The sequence below is a fragment of the Mastigoproctus giganteus genome, chromosome 8 (assembly GCF_048544385.1).
Source record: "Mastigoproctus giganteus isolate SK-2022 chromosome 8, ASM4854438v1, whole genome shotgun sequence".
Lineage (NCBI taxonomy): Eukaryota > Metazoa > Arthropoda > Arachnida > Uropygi > Thelyphonidae > Mastigoproctus > Mastigoproctus giganteus.
In genome coordinates this window covers 189,846,933-189,867,033 of record NC_143582.1, presented here as the reverse complement: position 1 = coordinate 189,867,033, position 20,101 = coordinate 189,846,933, and the positions used below count along the sequence as shown (strand labels likewise).

General features: G+C 37.7%; 1 protein-coding gene across 1 annotated transcript in view; it reads left to right on the top strand.

Moving 5' to 3' along the window:
* Nucleotides 1-20,101, top strand: part of LOC150082098 (ras-related protein Rab-30-like) — a 58,752-nt gene that overhangs the window by 22,223 nt on the left and 16,428 nt on the right. The window contains exons 2-3 of the mRNA XM_090379966.1: nucleotides 19,085-19,226; nucleotides 19,497-19,580. Coding sequence (XP_090236092.1) covers nucleotides 19,140-19,226; nucleotides 19,497-19,580 — 171 coding nt within the window. The 5' untranslated portion in view covers nucleotides 19,085-19,139. The remainder of the gene's footprint in view (nucleotides 1-19,084; nucleotides 19,227-19,496; nucleotides 19,581-20,101) is intronic.

The window sequence follows — 20,101 nt, the reverse complement described above, 5'->3', positions numbered from 1 at the left end:
TGTTTTTAGCCAGCGGGTGGTTAATTGCTGGAACAAACTTCCATCTGTTGTTGTGAAAGTTGATACATTGAATAAATTTAAGGAGGAACTGGACAGGCATTTGGAGGGAATGGTGTGTTTTTTTTGTTTTTTTTTTGGCTGATGCTGCATATGCTCATACACTTGCTTTCTTGCATCACATGCCACTACTACTACTGCTGCTTTGTCGCCTCCTTTAATATAACTGGATAGATCCCATCCATCCCAGGTGCTTTTCTTATGTTTAACTTCAACAATTTCTCCTCCACTTTGCTCTCAGTTATTACAAAATCATTAAGTATCCTGCTACAATTTGATAACATTCTGCCATTTTCTACAACTATATTTCATATAAAGTGCTAGTCTTACACTTTGTGCCACCTGCAAAAGAAAAAAGATAATCATATTATTTAATTTTACTGAAACTTTTCAGAGCTTTAAATATATTACACAAATCTCCAGAGAGGACATCTGATTTGGAGGCTTCTTTTTATTCCAACAAACTGGACTTTTGGTGACCCCACTGTAGCTGTGATAACAATTATCGTATGGTAGGGTTTGGAATTTTTATAGAGTTAGCTGTTTAGAAGAAAAGTAATGCTGAGAGCAAAAGAAGAACAATTTTTTTTTTTTTTTTTATATCCAGTGGAAACAATATTTTTGGCATGCTTATGCCAAGAGATGTAGAAGTCAGGGTAATCTGGTCCTTGAGGTTGTCACAAACATTCTCTCAGATATGCCAGACAAGCTGTACTTCCTACCTGGGAGTCTAAAATGTTGACGGAACTGATATTCAGGTGACACTGAAGTCAAGTGGACCCAATTTCGGCGAAGTCCGGACGGTCTGTGACAGCCAAATCCTCTGCCCGCACCTTCATGATGGTGGTACTATTAGTAATCCTGGGTATAACCTCCATACACAAGTACATCTCTGCTCCCACCCAGGTGTGAACCAACGTAAGCAGGAGTCGAAGTGTGGTGCCCACACCACATGGAGGAATGCTGCCCCTCATTGTTACCAGGCAGTACTAGGTTGTAGATGACTCTCATCAACCAGTGCAATACCATAGGCACCTCCGTAGCCAGGTGGGAAGGAGCAGCAGTGCATAGCACACGCTTCTTGATTAGACCAGGGTTCGAGCCCGTCACCACCAAATATGGAGGATGCGGAAAGGTCAGGGAATGACCACCGCATATCCCGGAGCAATATGACCTTAGTTGCTTAATGCTCCTAAAAACCAAATAACACACATTCAATACCACCACTTTGCTTATTGGAGGCTTGAAGTGGTGGAACCCATGTTTAGTCTCTAGAGCTAAGTTCCGGTCACCCTTCCCTATCTCTTCCATCATGCAGTATGATTGATGACTTTTGAGGTTATGATGAACATCGTGGCGAGATCCATTATTCCTTACATTTCGAGGGTACAGCTCTAAAACGGTGTTCGCAGGCCGGCTGCTAGTTAGTACACCAAACCGAACCTATTGGTAACTCTCTAGGAGGCTTCCGGATCAGCTAGTGTATAATCTTGCTACCTCTACTCTGCCAGGTAGTGACTGGAGGGAGTCCGAGTAGTGTGTATGTGGGGAGCATTGTCGAGGCCATGTTATGTCAAGGATCTGGGTATATTCTTACCACGTGCACACCATATCCAAAAATTTCATTACTTCATACGGCATGTCCCACCCACTTTTTCTTACTATTGAATACACCATGAATTGTCAAACTAATAGAGCAAGTTTATCTGCGAAAAGATCTAAACCCTCCCAATCACTTCCTAATTCATTTCACAAATATACGTGGTCTCAATTCTAATCTCAATGATGTCCATTTCCACTTGCAGTCTGCCAAACCCCATGTACTTTTTCTGACAGAATCTCAGTTATTGGTTGATTCAACTACTGCTCATCTCAGATGCCCAAATTATTCGCTGTATGATTCCTTTCACCTCAAAGGTGTTACTTGTGCTTATGTCCGTTCTGATATTCCCTGTCAGAGACTTGGCAATTTGGAATCTCCTCTCTTTGATCTTCTCTGGCTTAAAATCTCTCTACCTCAATGTGTCAAATTCATCTGTTGTCTCTACCGTTCTCCCAACTCCACTAATCACTTGGAGCTCTTTGACTTCCTCTCTTTGCAACTTGACTTTCTCCAGTCCAACTTTCCTAACAGTGAGGTAATTTTCCTTGGTGATTTTAATGTTCACAACTCCAGTTGGCTTCCGTTTTCTAGTCACACCAACCCAGCAGGTCGAGATGCTGAGGCTTTTGCAATTACTAATGACTTTGCACAGATTGTTCATTTACCTACAAGAATACTGGACAATCCTAATCATACAGCCAATACGCTTGATCTTTTTCTCACAAACAACCCTTCTGAGTACACGGTCAAAGTGAGAGGTCCTTTAGGCACTTCAGATCACAACTTGGTGATTGTCTCTTCTCCAATGGGACCTTTATCTCATGGATATTCCCAACCTCGTGTTGTTTGGCATTACAAGAATGCAAAATGGGATGACCTGTGAGACTTCTTTTCTTCTTTTCCTTGGTCGGATTACTGTTTCAAAACTTCTGATGTCAACATTTGCTCAGATCAGATCGTGTCAGTGAAATTATTCTTGCAGGAATGGAATCCTTTATCCCACACTCCACTTTAAAATCTCGGCCTTTATCTAAACCTTGGTTTTCCAATAAATGGGCTAAAGCTGTTCAAGAGAAGAATGTTGCATATCGTAATTGGCTTGTTTCTAATTCTCCAGTTTCATTTTCTGCCCACACCAAAGCTCTCAACAATTGTAAAGCAGTTATTAATCAGTCCAAACTAGAGTTTGAACAGGCTAAGAGTAGAAAACTTGCTTCTTGCCCTAATGGTAGCCGAGCATTCTGGTCTCTTGCCAAAGCTATTGGCCGCAACTTTTGCCCATCTCTGCTCCCACCTCTGTCCAAACCAGATGGTTCTGTTGTCACTTCAGCCAAGGATAAAGCTGACCTGCTAACATCCCATTTTTCTTCCAACTCATGTATTAATGATCTTGGTAAAACACCTCCCACCATTCCCAACACGCTCCATTCAGTGCCTCCTGTGGTCTTCCGTCAGAAGGATTTTGAAGAATCTTGATGCTAAGAAAGCTCCAGGTCCCAATGGTATTTCTCCACTTGTTCTCAAAATCTGTGCTCCTGAACTTACTCCTATTCTTTGCCACCTTTTTTCACATTCTTATTCCAAAGGTGTTTTTCCTTCTGCTTGGAAATTTGCTCATATCCAGCCAGTTCCTAAAAAGAGTGACAAATCCCTCCCATCCAATTATCATCCCATTGCAATTACTTCTACTCTTTCTAAAGTAATGGAGAAATCAATTAACCGCCAACTCTTAAATTACCTAGAAACCTTCCGTGTGATCAACGATCGCCAGTATGGATTCCGTCAGTGTCGATCCACTGGTGATATTCTGGCTTTATTACCCATTTATGGACTAATTCCATGGAAAGGTTCGGGGGAAACACAAGTAGTTGCTCTTGACATCTCAAAGGCTTTCGATCGTGTTTGGCCTAAAGGTCTTCTAAACAAGCTTCCATCTTATGGTTTGCCAACTGTTTTTAGTAATTGGTTATCCAGTTTTCTCTCTGATTGCTCACTGAGGGTGATGGTAGATGGCTCTCTGTCTTCTAACTTCTCCACTAATGCCGGTGTACCCCAAGGTTCAGTTCTTTCCCCCACTCTTTTCGTTTTGTATATCAATGACCTTCTTCCATTGATTGGAAGTCCTATCCATAGTTTTGCTGGTGATAGCACATTGCATTCCACTTTCCATTTTGAGAAACCTTGTCCTGCTCAATCAGCATCAATTTCTCGAAAATCTTCTACCAATTCCTTAAATGCCGATCTTCAGGTAATTCTCCAGTGGGGCAAAGACAACTTAGTTGATTTCAACCCTTCTAAAACTCAGTCTTGTCTTATATCTTGCAAAAAGGATTCTTCTGCTCCTATGCTTATCTTTAGTGACACTCCGATTTCTAGGCAAAATGATATATCTCTTTTGGGGATTACCCTGACTTCTAATCTCTCTTGGCACAAGCACATTACAAATATTGCTTCCTCTGCATCTAAAAAACTTGGTTTTTCTCTTTCGCTCTCGGGATTACTTTTCTTCCAAACAGCTGCTCACTCTGTATAAATCGCAAATCCGCCCTGCCATGGAATATTGTTCCCACATCTGGGGTGGTGTCCCCAAAACCTCTCTCAGGCTTCTTGATTCCATTCAGAAGAGAGAGTTAGGTTAATTAATGATTCATCTCTAACAAAGTCTCTGGACTCGCTGTCTCATAGACATACTGTTTCTGCTGCATGCCTCTTCTACAGATACTTCCATGGGCACTGTTCTTCTGAATTGGCTTCCATAATTCCCGCTCTCTTTTTCAAAACAGTCCGGATGCATGCCGCCACCAGCCAACATCCATTTACTGTCCAATTTCAAACTCACAGAACCAACTTTTCATCTTCCTCGTTTATTCATTCAACTGCTGTTTTCTGGAACAACCTTCCTTCATACGTATTTCCTGAAAATTACAGTCTACAGAAGTTCAAGTCCAATGTCAACAAACATCTTCTTTTGTCTTCTCAACCTCCAACCCAAGCACGGTACTAAGTACTATAGGTTCTAATACCTCGTGTTTGGGGTTTACATAAAAAAAAAAAAAAAAAATCACCAATATATTTGATCTTGTATAGAAATCTGAATGTCAGTTGAGATGAGGACAGGAGCAGTAGTCTTTTTTTTTTTTTTTTTTTTTTTTTGCAATAAAGAAGACAAAACTGAGTTTTAGAAGGACTGAAGTTAACTAAGTTTTCTTTACCCCACTGAGAAATACCTGTAGATTGTCATTTATGGAACTGGTGGGTGGATATATGAGAAGTTGAAGCTGTTTGTGCAGGGTAAAGTTTCTCAGGATGGAAGATGGAACATTGCATGCTGTCATCAGCAAAACTATTGATTGGATTTCCAGTCAGTGGTAAAAGGTTACTAATATATAAGAGGAGAAGAGTGGGAGAAAGAACTGAACCTTGGGGTGGGGGGTTGATTCTTTCTTCCATACTGCCGACCGGGCTAGCCGAGTGGGTAAAGTACCTGCCCAGCAACCCAAAGGTCGCGGGTTCGATTCCCGCCTCGGGCTTGGATCAAAGTACTGCAAAAACCTTGGGAGGTGCAATATGGCCACAGAAGCCGATGCGCCAACAACTACCAAATAAATAATAATACTTTCTTCCATACTAATAAATCAGCTTTCTTAAATACCAAGTATTAAGACCATAGCATTTACTTGTGGAACTTGAAATCATGCTTGGCAACAAAATACATAAAGAAAAGACAATTCTCAGTTTACCAATTTACTAATTTAAGTCGCCTTTATCTTTAGATAAAGATGCAAAAGAGCCATCGGGATGTAGTAGAGGTAGAAACGTGGAAGGACTGCAGTTGGAGACGGCTGTGGCAAGTGACTAGAAAACTCAACTACCATTTGGACAAGAGGCAAGTTTCCTGTTTTTGGACTTATTTAATAACATGTTTACAACTGTTGTGGGCTTTACTCTAAGCAGAATATGAAGTTTGGGATTTTCATGCAAGTATCATGGGATCTGCTTTATTCTTATGCTGAATAGCCTTTAGCACCTTGGAAAATGGTGTAGATCAGGAGTGGCAACCTCTTTCAACTGTGGGCCAGATAGAAATTTTATGAATTGCCACACACCAACGTCCTACTTATGCAGTATATATTTAACTATACTGTGCCATCATTCACATGCCATTTATTAGATTCTGAACATTGACCACTCGTAAATAGAAAAGATTACATGAGAAGTGTGGTTCACTCCGAAATTCGGGAAATTACAGAAAAGAAAAAGTCTAGTCTGTCAGACACCGTGTGAATCATGGAAGGTTAAATTTTCTTGTTAAATAAGAAACGGAGACAACACTATTTTTTTCCAACAGGTTGCTACTGGCTACAAGTGAAGGAACTGCAAGCCACGGGGTGGGAAAGGAATGAAAGATTTTAATTCCCTCAAGAATAATTTTAGTGACATTTTCTGGCCAAGGATTAGGAGTTTAAAACAGTAGGCCAATTAGTAATTAGTGGAATTAAAACCAAGCAAATCATCCTATTTGGTATTGTTGTAATGTCAAACTGGAGGATGAGAATGGCCATGGGATAGTCTTTTTTGTAGAAGACTCTCAAAGTTGTGATTTGAGGGTATCCAGAAGGACAGCTAACATTAAACATATAACGTAAGGAAATGACAACCGCTTATTAGGATTGTCTGGTATTCTGGTAGTAATAGTATTTGCCATATAGTACAAAAAAGCCACAGGCTTTTGCTGCACTGGCAAAAAAAAACAAGTAGATAAAAAAAAAAAAAAAAAAATGCAAATTATATGCTTCCCTCTTCACACAGGTAATTGTCCAGTTAACCTTTGAATTATTCAAACTGTCAGCCTCAACTACCTGTGAGGGCAACTTGTTCTAGCAATCAATGGCTCACTGGCTAAAAGAAAACTTCCTACAATCTAATCTAAACCTCAACCTCTGTAATTTGAATTTTTGACCCCTAGTTCTGAAACTCTTTTTAACAGTGAGAATTCCACTTCTCTGACCATCTTCATTCATTTTATTGATCCCACTCAGAGCTTTATAAACTTCAATCAGGTCACCACTGAGTTGCCTCATTGCCAAGCTTTACTGATATCGTTGTTCTTCTTCTGATCTCACCATTCAAGTTGCCTGTCTTTGGATCCTTTCAAGAAGCTCAATGGCTTGTTTTTAGATGAGGTCTCCATACTTGAATCAGTATTACAAAAGTGGTCTTAACAATTGCCTTATACAGTAGGATTATGACCCCTCTATCTCTACAGTTCGAGCCCGTGAGCCACCAAATACGGAGGATGCGGAAAGGTCAAGGAATGACCACTGCATATCCCCGGAGCAATATGGCCTTAGTTGCTAATGCTCCTAAAAACCAAATAACAACAACAACTATCTCTACAGAGTAACATTTGATAAATCATCGATAGGACACCAGGGCTTTCCTGGCTGTCTGTTTACACTGTTCAGAAAACTTTGTATCTGCCTATATTGTAACTCATCCCTTTCCTCCTCCACTGTGTTAAATTTAACCCCACCAAATATATATATTTATTTGTGTGTTGCTATTCCCAAAGTGTAAGACCTTGCATTTAGCAGCATTAAAACGTAGTTACCACTTTTCTGACCATCTTTGAAGTCTGTTCAAGTCATCCTGAAGGAGTGCTGCTTAATGACTCTGCCGATCTTTATATCATATGCAAATTTTGGCCGACCGGGCTAGCCAGGTGGGTAAAGTACCTGCTTGGTGACCCAAAGGTCACAGGTTCGAATCTCGCCTCAGGCTTGGATCAAAGTACTGCAAAAAACCTTGGGAGATGCATTATGGCCACAGAAGCCGATGCACCAACAAAACTACAAAAAAAAAAAATGCAAATTTTGACATCACACCTTCTATCCCTTCGTCGATATCATTTATAAAAATAAGAAAACAGTGGTCCAAGAACCAATTCTGGAGGGACTATACTCCAAATTACATAAATCTGAAGAATATCCATTAATCACAACCCTCTACCTTCTACCCTGCATTCACCCAGCAATCCATCTTAGAATCTTGCCAGTTATCCCAACCTGTTCAAGCTTATACAGTAACCTCTCATGAGGAACCAAATCAAATGCTTTGCTGAAATCCAAATAAACTATGTTGAAATTGTTCCCTAAATCCAGCTTATGAGTAACTAAGTCAAAATAGCATACTAAGTTAGTTAAGCATGATTTACCCTTAACAAAGTTATTTGTCCTTCAGAATGTTATATCTATCTAAATGTCCCTGTATCGTACTCTTAAATGTGGCCTCTTAAGATTTTTCCTACAACTGAAGTCTGACTAACTGGTCTGTAGTTACCAAATCCACTCTTAGAATCACTTTTATGTATTGGTGATACACTGGCACCGCTCTAGTCCAAAGGAATCTCCCCTGAGTCCAAAGATGCCCTCATAATTAACCTCAGTGCTTCAATACACTCCCTTGTGCTTTCCCCCAAAACTACAGGTTATATGCCATCAATTTGTGGCATGTATTCCAAGGTCGACCTAGTGGATAATCATAGCTCACCTGGCAATTCTTTTTTTTTTTGTCACCGTTGTATGAAGTGCATCGATCTTAAGTTAAAATTTGTTGCATTTGCTAGAACAATTTGATCCACTGAAAAAAATGGGTGGTTGCCCTCAAGAATAATGTACCTGGGAGCGTGTTAAGGACTTGAGACTCTAGTAACCTACCAAGTGATGCACTCCCAATTTGGGCCACCAGAACAGAATAACCAAGTGCAAACTACTCTGGTTCAAAAGGACTTAGTTCTATTAGGAGACTCCATTTTCATGGAAACAGGAAATATTTTTTGTAATAGGAATAGGTAGACTAGAACCAGGGTATGTCTGCTGGGAGCAATAATTAATGATGTCACCAACTGATTGTCAGATTTTAAGGGGGTAAAGAGAATATTGTGGGGACTAATGATATTAAGCACACGTGATCTGATTTGTTAGACAAATATAGGACTATGCTGAAGAAATTCTGCGAGTTAGGTCACAATGTCTGTGTGTCTGCAATTCTGCCCAGGCACAATAGGAGGGATTATATGCTGAAAGCCTTGTGGATTAACGGCACCTCCGTAGCCAGGTGGGAAGGAGCAGCAGTGCGTAGCACACGCTTCTTGATTAGACCGGGGTTCGAGCCAGTCACCACCAAATACGGAGGATGCGGAAAGGTCAGACAATGACCACCGCATATTCCCAGAGCAATATGGCCTTAGTTGCTAATGCTCCTAAAAACCAAATAAACAACAAACGAACAACCTTGTGGATTAACTCAGGACTTGAAGGACTCTGCAAGGCTTTTGGGGGGGAAATTTTTATCAGCTTGACCTGCACTTTTAGGTAGAAGGAATCTGTTTTGTTGAGACAGGATACATTTAAACAAAGGTGATGTAAGAGTTTTTGCCAGTATTATTGAGGATACCTTAAAGGTTCAGGGAAACTGCTAATTTGAGGGGACAAGGGTAGTATATATATGCATTTATCTGATGGAAAAGCTTTTGTTAATATGGATTAGGGAAAAGCAGTTGAAGGGTGACATTGCCTAGACAATTTATCTGCGGAAGCACTAAGCAGATCTATGATGGTCTGAAACATAAAGCTCCATCAACTAGTGGCAGTGCTGTGCACTTTGAAGACTTTAAAGCCAACAGAGGCTGGTTTGAGCGCTTCAAAAAAAAAAGGGCAAATATCAAAAGTGTTGAAAAGCATGGAGAGGCATCCAGTGCTGATTAAAAAAAAAAAAAAAAAAAAAGCAGCTGAGGCTTTTAAAATTGAATTCCAATAGTTTGTTGATCAGGAGGGTTATCTTCCCCAGTAGGTTTTTAATGTTGATGAAACTGCCTCTTCTGGAAGCAAATGCCTAGGAGAATTTTTTATATAGGAACAGGAACATGGGTAGACATCACTAAGGATGAGGCTAGTTTACCTGGGCATAATCCTATGAAAGATGGCCAACTCTCCTGTTGGGTGCCAATGCTTCTGGAGATTTTAAGCTGAAGCCTTTGCTGGTGTATCACTCTAACACCCCTCCAGAGTATTTAAACGACAAAAACTCAGAGGCATGCTAGGAGTGTTTTGGCGCAGGGAGCACTGGGTTACAAGATATGTCTTCAATGAATGGGCGTTTGAAGTTTTCTGTCCCTCAGTGAAGAGTTATCTTGAGAAAAATAAGCTTCCTGTGAAGGTACATTATCCTGCACATTATCTAGCTCCTGCTAGATAATGTGCCAGGCTATGATCTCAACCTTATTCAATCTTGTTTAATTGTTTGGAATATGCTTATTTATGTTTGGATTTACTGAATAATGTTGTTAATGTAACTCGTCTGATGGATGGGATTGAGCCATTACTTTTTAAGACAAGGGAAGATTTTATTGCCTTTCAAAATTTTGCAAATTCAGGTTTTGTGAGAAGGAACATTCTTTTATAATTGGAAGAGTTAAGGTTGAATAATGGATGAATTGGTGGACTGTACCCTTTTATTTACATGGAATAGTATTTATTTTTATATAGGAACAGGAAATTTCATTGCAGAAGTGGACAGGATGTTGGTACTCTGTTTCCCTCATGGGTAGGTGTCAACTTTTGATCCTGCAATAACACCTTTTTCAGCTTGGTTTTTCCGGTAAATATGAGTAACTTCTGTTGAACTCTCTGACTGATGATGGATTGCTGTTCCTTGAATTGTTGGTGCACTATGGCTATAGTTGCCGATGCACCTAATAAATCCCTAAACAAACAAACAAACAAACCTTGAACTGTTTATCTTTTGAAGATTACCTGCGATAATCAGTCTCTAGGACGTGATGCTCATCTGTGGACAGCGTCTCTTCATCAGTTTATGTTGTATCCTGCTTGTCCAGCTCATTGTGCTGTAGCTGATTTCGGGATGACCATTGCACACTATAGTTAATTCATCATGTGCTAATTGAACTAATTGACGATGTACAGTGTTTCATGTATACAAGAATATTATTAATATTTGTATATTGTACCATGTCTATATGTATAGCAGATTTGCCAGATTTTTTTGGCTAGGGGCCACTCAATAAATGAAAAATGTGAGAAAAAGAGGCACTTGTTCAAACCTCCCTACATAAATTTGTGAGAAAGATTGAGTGATCTCCTCAACTTGCAGTTTCTCTGACTCCAGCTTCAGCTCTGTATCCATCTTTGGAACCATATACCGGCCTTCCACTTCTTCAGCTATTTTAGAGCTAGAAGAGGAGTGCGATATTGACAATGTGATAGTTCTCTCTTCAATTTCATCCTCCTCCAGCTGATATCAGTGTCATATATATACCCCCCTCCTCCCCACACATACACTGTAAATAAGTTGTATGTATACATATTTCAAAAGTTTTGTTTTTGAATATAAAAATGCTACACGACTTAAATAAAGTAATTTATTTTAAATCATGGACTTATGTTTATATACAGATTTTGGATAGGTTCCAATTTATGTGAAATTTGAACTTACAGATAGGTTTCAGGAACGGAATGCTTGCATAAGTCGGGTAGCACCTGTATAATGTTATTATAACAGGATATATTGTCCAAGGGTGTACTTTAATTTAAAACAACAGCATTTTGGCATTTCTGACTTGCTATTGTGAGTGTACTGCACATGATATTCTTTCAAAATTCTTGCAGAATTAAGGCTACTTGGCTTTACAGTTTATCAACCAAGGGGATGAGTCCAATTCTGATAGTTTAGCAATTTAAAACTGAAAGAGTTTGGATTCGTATAATGTGGTGAATGAGCTTTATGCCTACAGTCAGTCTTTGTATAACACGTGTTTACATTACACGAATTCGATCATACATGATTTATAAATAGGAGAACGATATCGTATATAACACCACCGAATTCGCTTATGCATGATTCGCCTTTGTGTTTACAAGAAATGGCAATCAAATGCGGAATCACCCCAATTGAACGCAACACCATAGAAATGAAGAGAAGATTCTGAAAATGTATTTGTTTTTTATATCAGTGAAGGGGAAACACGTTTCGCCATAATAAGGTAAAAACCCACACAATTCCAGCTATCAGTATTATCACAAATGCAATTAGATCAGGTTTACTACCAGTAACAGATTCCACTAGCAGAAATGCAACTGGAAATTGTTTTTATTGTTTTATGGTAGTAACCCCCAGAAATGTGCTTTAGTAAAATGTGAGCTAGTGAGGTGTTAATAGTGTCTCTGCCTGTACGGTGTTTATTCAGTTGCTACACGTGCGCAGCTTTGTTTATGTGTATAAAACATGCCTCCTCATTTTGTAATTATGCTTTATTCCCTAAAAATGAGTAAAATACTTAATGTGTGAAAAGGAAGCGTCCTGGTGAAAACACTACAGATTCAGAGAGAAAAAGAAAAGCAATACGGATAGATAGAGGCGGACTGAGTCAAAAATTCTTACTCGAGAAAATTTGTAGTGGCTTCATACTAGTGTTTATGGCCAAAATCACACCGGCCTCCATTCTCCTCTGGCCCACCGGGGTTTCCCCGCTAAGGCTTATGGCCAGTCCGCCTCTGTCGATAGAGAAAAAATATGAAATTGTGAAACGCTTTGAGCGAAATGAAAGACCATGTGATATTGCACATGCTATAGACCTAAATGAGGCAACACCGAGAATTAGAAAGAATGCAGAGAAAATAAAAACAACTTTCATAGTAGGAACAACTCAAAGTGTAACAAAATCCATTAGATCAAGACACAAAGAATTGGAAGAGATGGAACATCTGTTTGGATAGAAGATCAAACAAAGAACAAGTTTGCTTACGATAAAAGCAATATTTTATTACGTAATAGTAGTAATAAAATACGTAAGTATTTTATTATGATTATTTATTGTTTGGTAATGTTTTGGTTACAAATGTGTGTTCAATCTTAGGTGGTCGGCACCTAACCCTATTTTTCCCATAGGGCCTGTTATTTATATCGCACGATTTTGCATTGCATGAGGGTTTCTAGGAACACAACTATCGTGCTATACGAGAACTGACTGTACTTCAAATTTGGCTGATTTCACTCAGTTAGCGTTAGTAAAGGCACGTGATGCAAGAAAGCAAGCTTATATAGCATCAGCCAAAAAAAAAATTTCACCCATCCACTCGCCCGAAATGTTTGTATAGTTCTGCCTTGAATCTATTTAAGCTATCAACTTCTACAACGACAGATGGAAGTTTGTTCCAGCAATCAACCACCCGCTGGCTAAAGGCAAACTTCCACACATCTATCCTACAGCTGTCTTTCCTTAATTTGAATTTATGCTCTCTCAGGAGATTATTCTGAGCAAGAGGAAGAATCACATCAGCATTGAGCATGCTCAAACCACTCAAGGCTTGTATACCTCAAGTTGTTGAATCATCTCAATTTACTTTGTAGTTCTATTACTTATTTAATGTTTGCTGACCTAGCCTAGAATCTGTTATTGTATCATTCCTTTGGGATCATAAAAGGTTTTTTAATATAATAAAATTGGCTAGTGTGTGAAATTTGACCGGCATAATTCAAGAAAATTGACCAGGTTGGGATTTTTACCATGATACTTAAGTATACTCTTAAGTATTATGGTAAACATTTCCTCCCACAGTCTTCATTTTCTTCTTGTAGCAGACTTTGCCAATTGTCACCATGCCAGCCTTTGAGTTTTAAATTCTGAAGAGTCACTAATCATCTTCTTTACCAAAGCCCAAGGTAACATGCCAACATATCGGAGGAGGGGGGGATCATTTGGTGGGTACTATAGTATTGTAACAATACTATAGCACCCACAGAAACCAACAAGTCTTTTAAGAATCCATTGAATAAAGAGTGACCTTTCTTTTTAAGATATTTGCAGGACTATCTTGTACTTTCATCTTTTTTTTTTTTTTTTTTGGCCAACAGGATTTAAATTACAATTGACTTTTTCCAGATAACTCCATTAGATACTTTGGTATGGACTTTCTTCAGTTAAGATGAGAATGTATGGCATGACTATGAACTTGCACATTTGTTTCTGGTGTGCAATCTCCTTTGTGCTCATGCTTTCCAAGAAGCATGGAACATACATTAAGTCATCATTCCTTTACTTCTGATGTTAAATACTGAGGAATCCAATGTGTACATTAGTGCATACAATCGATAAAATATTATCGATAATTTCAGATCACTTATGGATTTTTTAAATTTTACGCTAAATAAACAATTTTTCTCTTGCAAATGAGATTTATTAGTAATAGAAAACGTTATTTTGTTTTGCCCTCTACGGGGCCTCTAGCTGTCAATTACTCACGTTACTTACACCCCTTGAGGTGGTCTGTTTATTATCATTTATCTAATTGATTTCAATTCTGTGATTTTGTTTCAATTTCTGTCATTTATCTAATTGATTTCAGTTCTGCACTATAAGTCCATGCCATGAATGCTGCAGCCCTTCAATATTACTTAGAGGTTCTTGTAGAGCCATGTTCTCTCAGTTTACTGATTTTGTAAAAATTACTCTAATTAGTAATTAATCAAAGTGTAAAATTTGGCTGAAGTGCTACGAATTTAATTATTCATAATGTGGAAACATTGTGTGGTTAGGATGCATGTTATTTTTCACTCAAAACATTTTCTTCCCGCAGTATGTAATTAAATTATTATTATTATTATTTTTTTATATATATATACAGTAAAACTTCTCCTAACGGACACCTCTCTTTAATGGACATCTCTCTACAACGGACATTTTCAAATTCCCCAACTCTCCTCTATTGATTTTAACATGTTTTCAGCTTCTGTCTAGCGGACATTCTCTGTAATGGACGCGGACAGGAAGTCTGCACTGTTTCGTTTAGATTAGCACTTAATTTGATCTCCCCATAACGGACAGCGGGCGAGCTCACGGCCCTTTTTCTAGGAATGTTTCTTCCACGTATTGCCTCAATCGTGTGTTTATCTTCTATTTCCGATTCTCTGAATTTTATTAAGGTTTACATCGCGGTTCTAAACCCTTTTTCAAGAATTTTAAGGCTCGTGTAAAACTTCTGATGAATTCGGTGTGTGCAGGGGGGGGGATTTTGTTGGCCTTTCGTCTTTTGAGTTTCAGTTTTGTTCAGTGTCGTGTGAAGTGCACAATGTCTTCTCGTAAACATTTAACTTTAAAAGATCAAGTCGAACTCATTAATGCGTATGATCGGCAAAAAAAATTGTGTTCGCAATCTCGCTGCAAAATTCAAAATCGGAAAGATGCAGGTAAGCGATATCCTAAAGAAAAAAAATGAACTGTTCAAACAATTTTGGCAGCACGTAAATGATCAGGTTCAAAAATCATTCCCGAAAACTGTTGGACTTCAAATTGACAATGTTACGTATGAGTGGTTTTGTCACGCACATGCTAAAAAAATTCCCATTAATGGGTCTATTATTAGGGAAAAGGCTTTGGAGGTTGCGAAATCTATGGGGGTAAATGAGTTCAAAGCTTCTAGACAAGTTGAAAACTCTGCATAAAATTTCTTGGAAAACCGTAAGTGGTGAAGGTGGATCTGTTGATACTGGGGTTGTAACAGGGTGGACCCTCAAATTGGAAGATTTATGTCGTGATTTTGAAGCTAAGGATATTTACAACTGTGACGAAACAGGGTTGTTTTTTAAAGCTCTTCCTGAAAAAACAATGAGTCTAAAAAACAAAAAGTGCCAGGGTGGAAAAATTTCTAAGGAACGCTTGGCTGTACTATTGTGTACAAATATGCTGGGAGACTTTGAACAACCTCTTGTTATAGGAAAACCACAATATCCTCGTTGTTTCAAGGGCATAAAGTTGAATCTTTTGAAGATTCAAAAGATTTTGTTGACTGGAAGTCTAATAAAAAAGCGTGGATGACACGAGATATCATGAGCGAATGGATAAGTCACTTTAATCAAAACATGATTCGTCAAAACAGAAAAATTATTCTTTTCGTGGATAATGCTGCATCTCACCCGCACATTGAATTGTATCATTCAAATCGATTTTCTGCCACCAAACACATCTGCAGGGTGTCAGCCCTTGGATCAAGGGATAATAAAAAATTTTAAACTTCACTACAGAAAAAACGTGTTTTAAGACATCTCATTACAAACATGAACGATGTAACATGTGCGAGTGACCTTGCAAAGAAACTCTGCATCCTAGATGCGATTCAGTGGATTTCCTCTTCAGTAAACACAATTAGAAAACAAACTGTCATGAACTGTTTTGTAAAGTCTGGCTTCTCAAATGCAAAAATTGAAGTTGTGAGCAGCAATGTGGAGCACCAAGAAGAACAAGAACTTCAACATTTATTGATAATGTACGATACTTCCGCTACAAGCGACCCTAGCTACAAAGATATAGACTCGAACTTCACTACAGAAGAGGGTGCTCTAGATATCAACAACATTATCATCGATATTTTTCAAGAAGTTCCTCATGAGGATGAAGAAATGGAAGGAGGTCATTCTGTCGAAGAACATATTAACGACGAACCACCGATGAAAATAGAATAATGTGCATTTTGTGTTGGTTTTGCAGTTTTCATTTGAATGACCTTTGTATATGCATCTTGTTTGTTTTTGTTCTTAATGATCATTTTGTATTGTGTACTGTATATTGCAGCTATTCTTTGTTAATTCATTTCTTTTTTAACATATCTTTTATGTTTTATTTAATCCCCTCTTGTCCTTGGATTGGTTGTATCAGAGTGAGCCCTTGTGCATATTCTTGGCAATTCCAGGTGATGCCTTCACATTGAATACATAGATAAGGAGAGTCTGGTGGGCTAGGTCCATTATTCACATGTTTAACAATTTGTAGCACACTTTATATTTATTTGCAGAACAATAAATAAACAAAACATTAAATAACAAAAAATGAAATTTTATAACATTATAAAATATAAAGATTTGAAATGTTATCCCATTCCTGTGAGTATTTTCATATTGCAAACTCATGTCCGTAATATTTGTCAGACTGTTAGTAAAGGCCAGAAGATGCAAGGAAGATGAGCTTTTGCTGCATCAGCTAAAGAAACTAAACTTTGTCTGTACAACTTATATCCATATTCTGTCCCCTGCTAGTTGATTCAGTTGCCCCTTAAACTTCACCAGACTGTCAACCTCAACTACCCAGGTAAGCAGTTTATTCCAGTGGTTGACAGCATGCTGACCAAATATAAACTTCCTGAGGTCCAGTCTGTCAGTTTATCCAAATAGTTTGTCCCCTAGTTTTTCTGTCTGATCTGAACGTGAAAATTCCACATCCATTCAATTTGGCATCCCCCCCCAAGTGCCTCATACACTTGTCAGATCTCCCTTTTTTAATCTTTCAGGGCATAAACTGCCCTGCAAATGTTATGGTCTTAGTATCTAAGTATTTTGCTACTTTTAAACAAATGACACCAAAAGAGTAATCTGTCATTTATTTTAAAGCTGAAATGCTTCTGTGACAGCCTATTTTGGAACTTATTGGCCTCTTGGCAGATAGTAGAAGTTTCTATAGACCACCTTCTACTTAGTATAAAGTTTTTAGATGTAATTCCTCAATTACTGTATCGACAGGAATTCTGGATGTTACATCTAAAATTATGTTCATATACCAGTTTGCATGTTTACAGGATTGAGGAGAAAAAAAAAAAAAAACAATACATCTTGGGTAAAAACAAACTGTTCACCTCTGATTGGTAATGTGAATCAAACCTACTTTGTTAAGTTTGCATCTTTTTTTTTTTTTTTTCTGTCTGCAGAATAGATTCCAGTTGGTCAGTAATGTAAGACTTTTTGATGTTTGTTTAACAGCAAAAAGGCCTGGAAAAGTAGACTCCAACATATGGCCATCGTTCGTTTATTATTTTTCTAAATTCTCCATAGTGTTTATTCATCCCAGCTGTTTCAAAATTCAAAACCTAGGCAATCTATATATATAAAATGCTTAGGTATGCTGCTCAAATTTTCCAACTGTTAATTGTTGCCAGCACCTGTTCACGTGGTTCACCTCGCATGACCACCATACTGGACATTTTTGTACTAAAATTTTTCGACCGAAGAAAGGCAACCTATGCCTGAAAGCTATCGATGTATTTTAACTCTTTATTTTATCTGTCTTCAATTTTAATAAACCGTTCTATGTTTTTAGAAGTGTAAAAATGGCTGAACAGTGTGTAAGAACTTTGAGAATATGTAGAAGAAATGCTAATGAAACATTAGAGGAGAGATCTAAGAGACCGAAACGAGACTCTACGACTATGAAGATGGACAGAAAACATTGAAAAAAGAGAAGCAAGATTGGAAATGAGAAGACGGGTGAAACGCCGTAAGGGTAATCAAATAGAAGTACTGGATGCGAATAATCAACAAACTGTAATTAATGTGGAAGAGCATGACATAAAAAATGTGTTACAATTGTGGGGACTGCAATGCGAGAAAGGGGACATGAGTTAAACATATTGAATAAATACACTAAATGCTGTCATGATGGAAACAATTCTTTTAGTAGATTGTCATGACGGAAAGAATTCTTTGACCCACTGTCTGAGACAACTACTCTATTACGAGAGCTGCTTACAAGGGGATACATGTGAAGCAAATAACTTCAGAGAACACATACGAGAGTACAATTCAGCAATGGCATTTGCATCAATGGGTGCAAAGATTAAATCACTGCCTGGAAATGATCCATACCATTTTAGAATACATGGCCAAATTTACTATTTGATCTCGCCGCTATATCCAAATGAGGAAAATGAGCCAGGATATGGACAACTTTATATTTTTGATTCTGCTGAAGCAACAACAAAACCGCTTGAAAAACAATCAAACCAAGTATGTGTGGCCGAAGTAATGCAACAATTGGATGAGATGCTGCGACATGTTAATCCATTTGCTGAGTCATATAAACAAACGCATCAAATAACCCAGGCCAATCCAACAAATGAATGTGTGCATGGCATTTATAGAAGACCCAGACTTAAGAGATGATATAATGCACCTACATCCAAAACAGATGTTACTGAAATATTTGTTGGAGAAGACAGGAAACCACCTGCAAAGAGAGACAATATGCATATATCCCACAGGTGACTGCTGTAGAATTACATCACCACTAAGCAAGAATGAAGACTGAACGATCTAGAATAAACTATTTACTCCATAATCAGAAATATGCTGTATTATGCCGGGTTTTTATAAATTAAGCTCACAACAGCAGTTATGTTTTATATTATTAAATTCTGTTTTAGTGTCCTGAATTCTCTTTAATTTGAACATCAAGATAAATCCTTTTTGTATTATAAATTAAATTTCCTGAAACTTTTTTTTTTACCTTCTTTTATATAATGAAAAGGAATTCTTAGAATTTCAAGTTACACCAAAATGAATTGTTTTTTTTTTTTCCCTTTCCAGGTGAAATAGTAATTATTCAGATGGCAAAAAAGTGAAGATTTGCCATATAAGCACAATGGAAGATTATAAATTTCTCTTCAAAGTTGTCCTGATTGGCAATGCAGGAGTTGGAAAGACCTGCTTAGTGAGAAGATTTACGCAGGTAAAAAAATTACCAGTGGGGTAAAAAAGAAATCATTCTCCATAGATATTCATACATTCATTCATTTATAAAGTAAATGTCAAATAGCTTTCTCCCAGGAAGTTGCTTGGTATTTTCTTCAATTTTTAAATTAGTGTTCTTGGTGATATATGATCCTTCATGTATTCAAACTAATAATTACTCATTTATGTCACAAGCATAATGTGTTAGTGTTTCTGCATATTGTTTATGTAAAATAGTAACGTATGAAAATTTATATTTTTTATTTAGGGTTTGTTTCCTCCAGGTCAAGGAGCTACAATTGGGGTGGACTTCATGATCAAAAGTGTTGAAGTTGCAGGTGAAAAAGTTAAAGTTAGTTGTTTTTTATGCATTCATAACATATGTCTGTTAGTTATATTTGAAATTTGAAAATATATATATATTTTTTTCCTGGTCAATATTAAAGTACATTCGTAATAGCACTAACTTTTCTCATTTTCCTTGGAGGGAAGGGAGTGATATGCATTATACAGAAGAAAGAGACCAAAGAAGGTTGAACCATTTACTTAGATCTAAGTACCTTGTATTATCAGAGTAGTCCAATATGAATAGGAGACATCACAATTATATCATCACTCACATTTTATTCCAGTATTTATTTTTGAAGCACTTTCTCATCTTCAGTGACATCTTATCATTTGTTTGGTTTCATAGGTCTACTCCACAAGAATTGCAGCATATGAGATGTGGCAGTAAAGTTCCCAGACTGGTTCATTGTAAAGAAGCTCAAAAATGGTTTATTTTTAATCAGAGTAATCACTGCCTGATTGAATCCACTTATTACACCATTCTTAAAGTTTCTGAGAAGAATCAGCAAAGGCATCCATATAGAT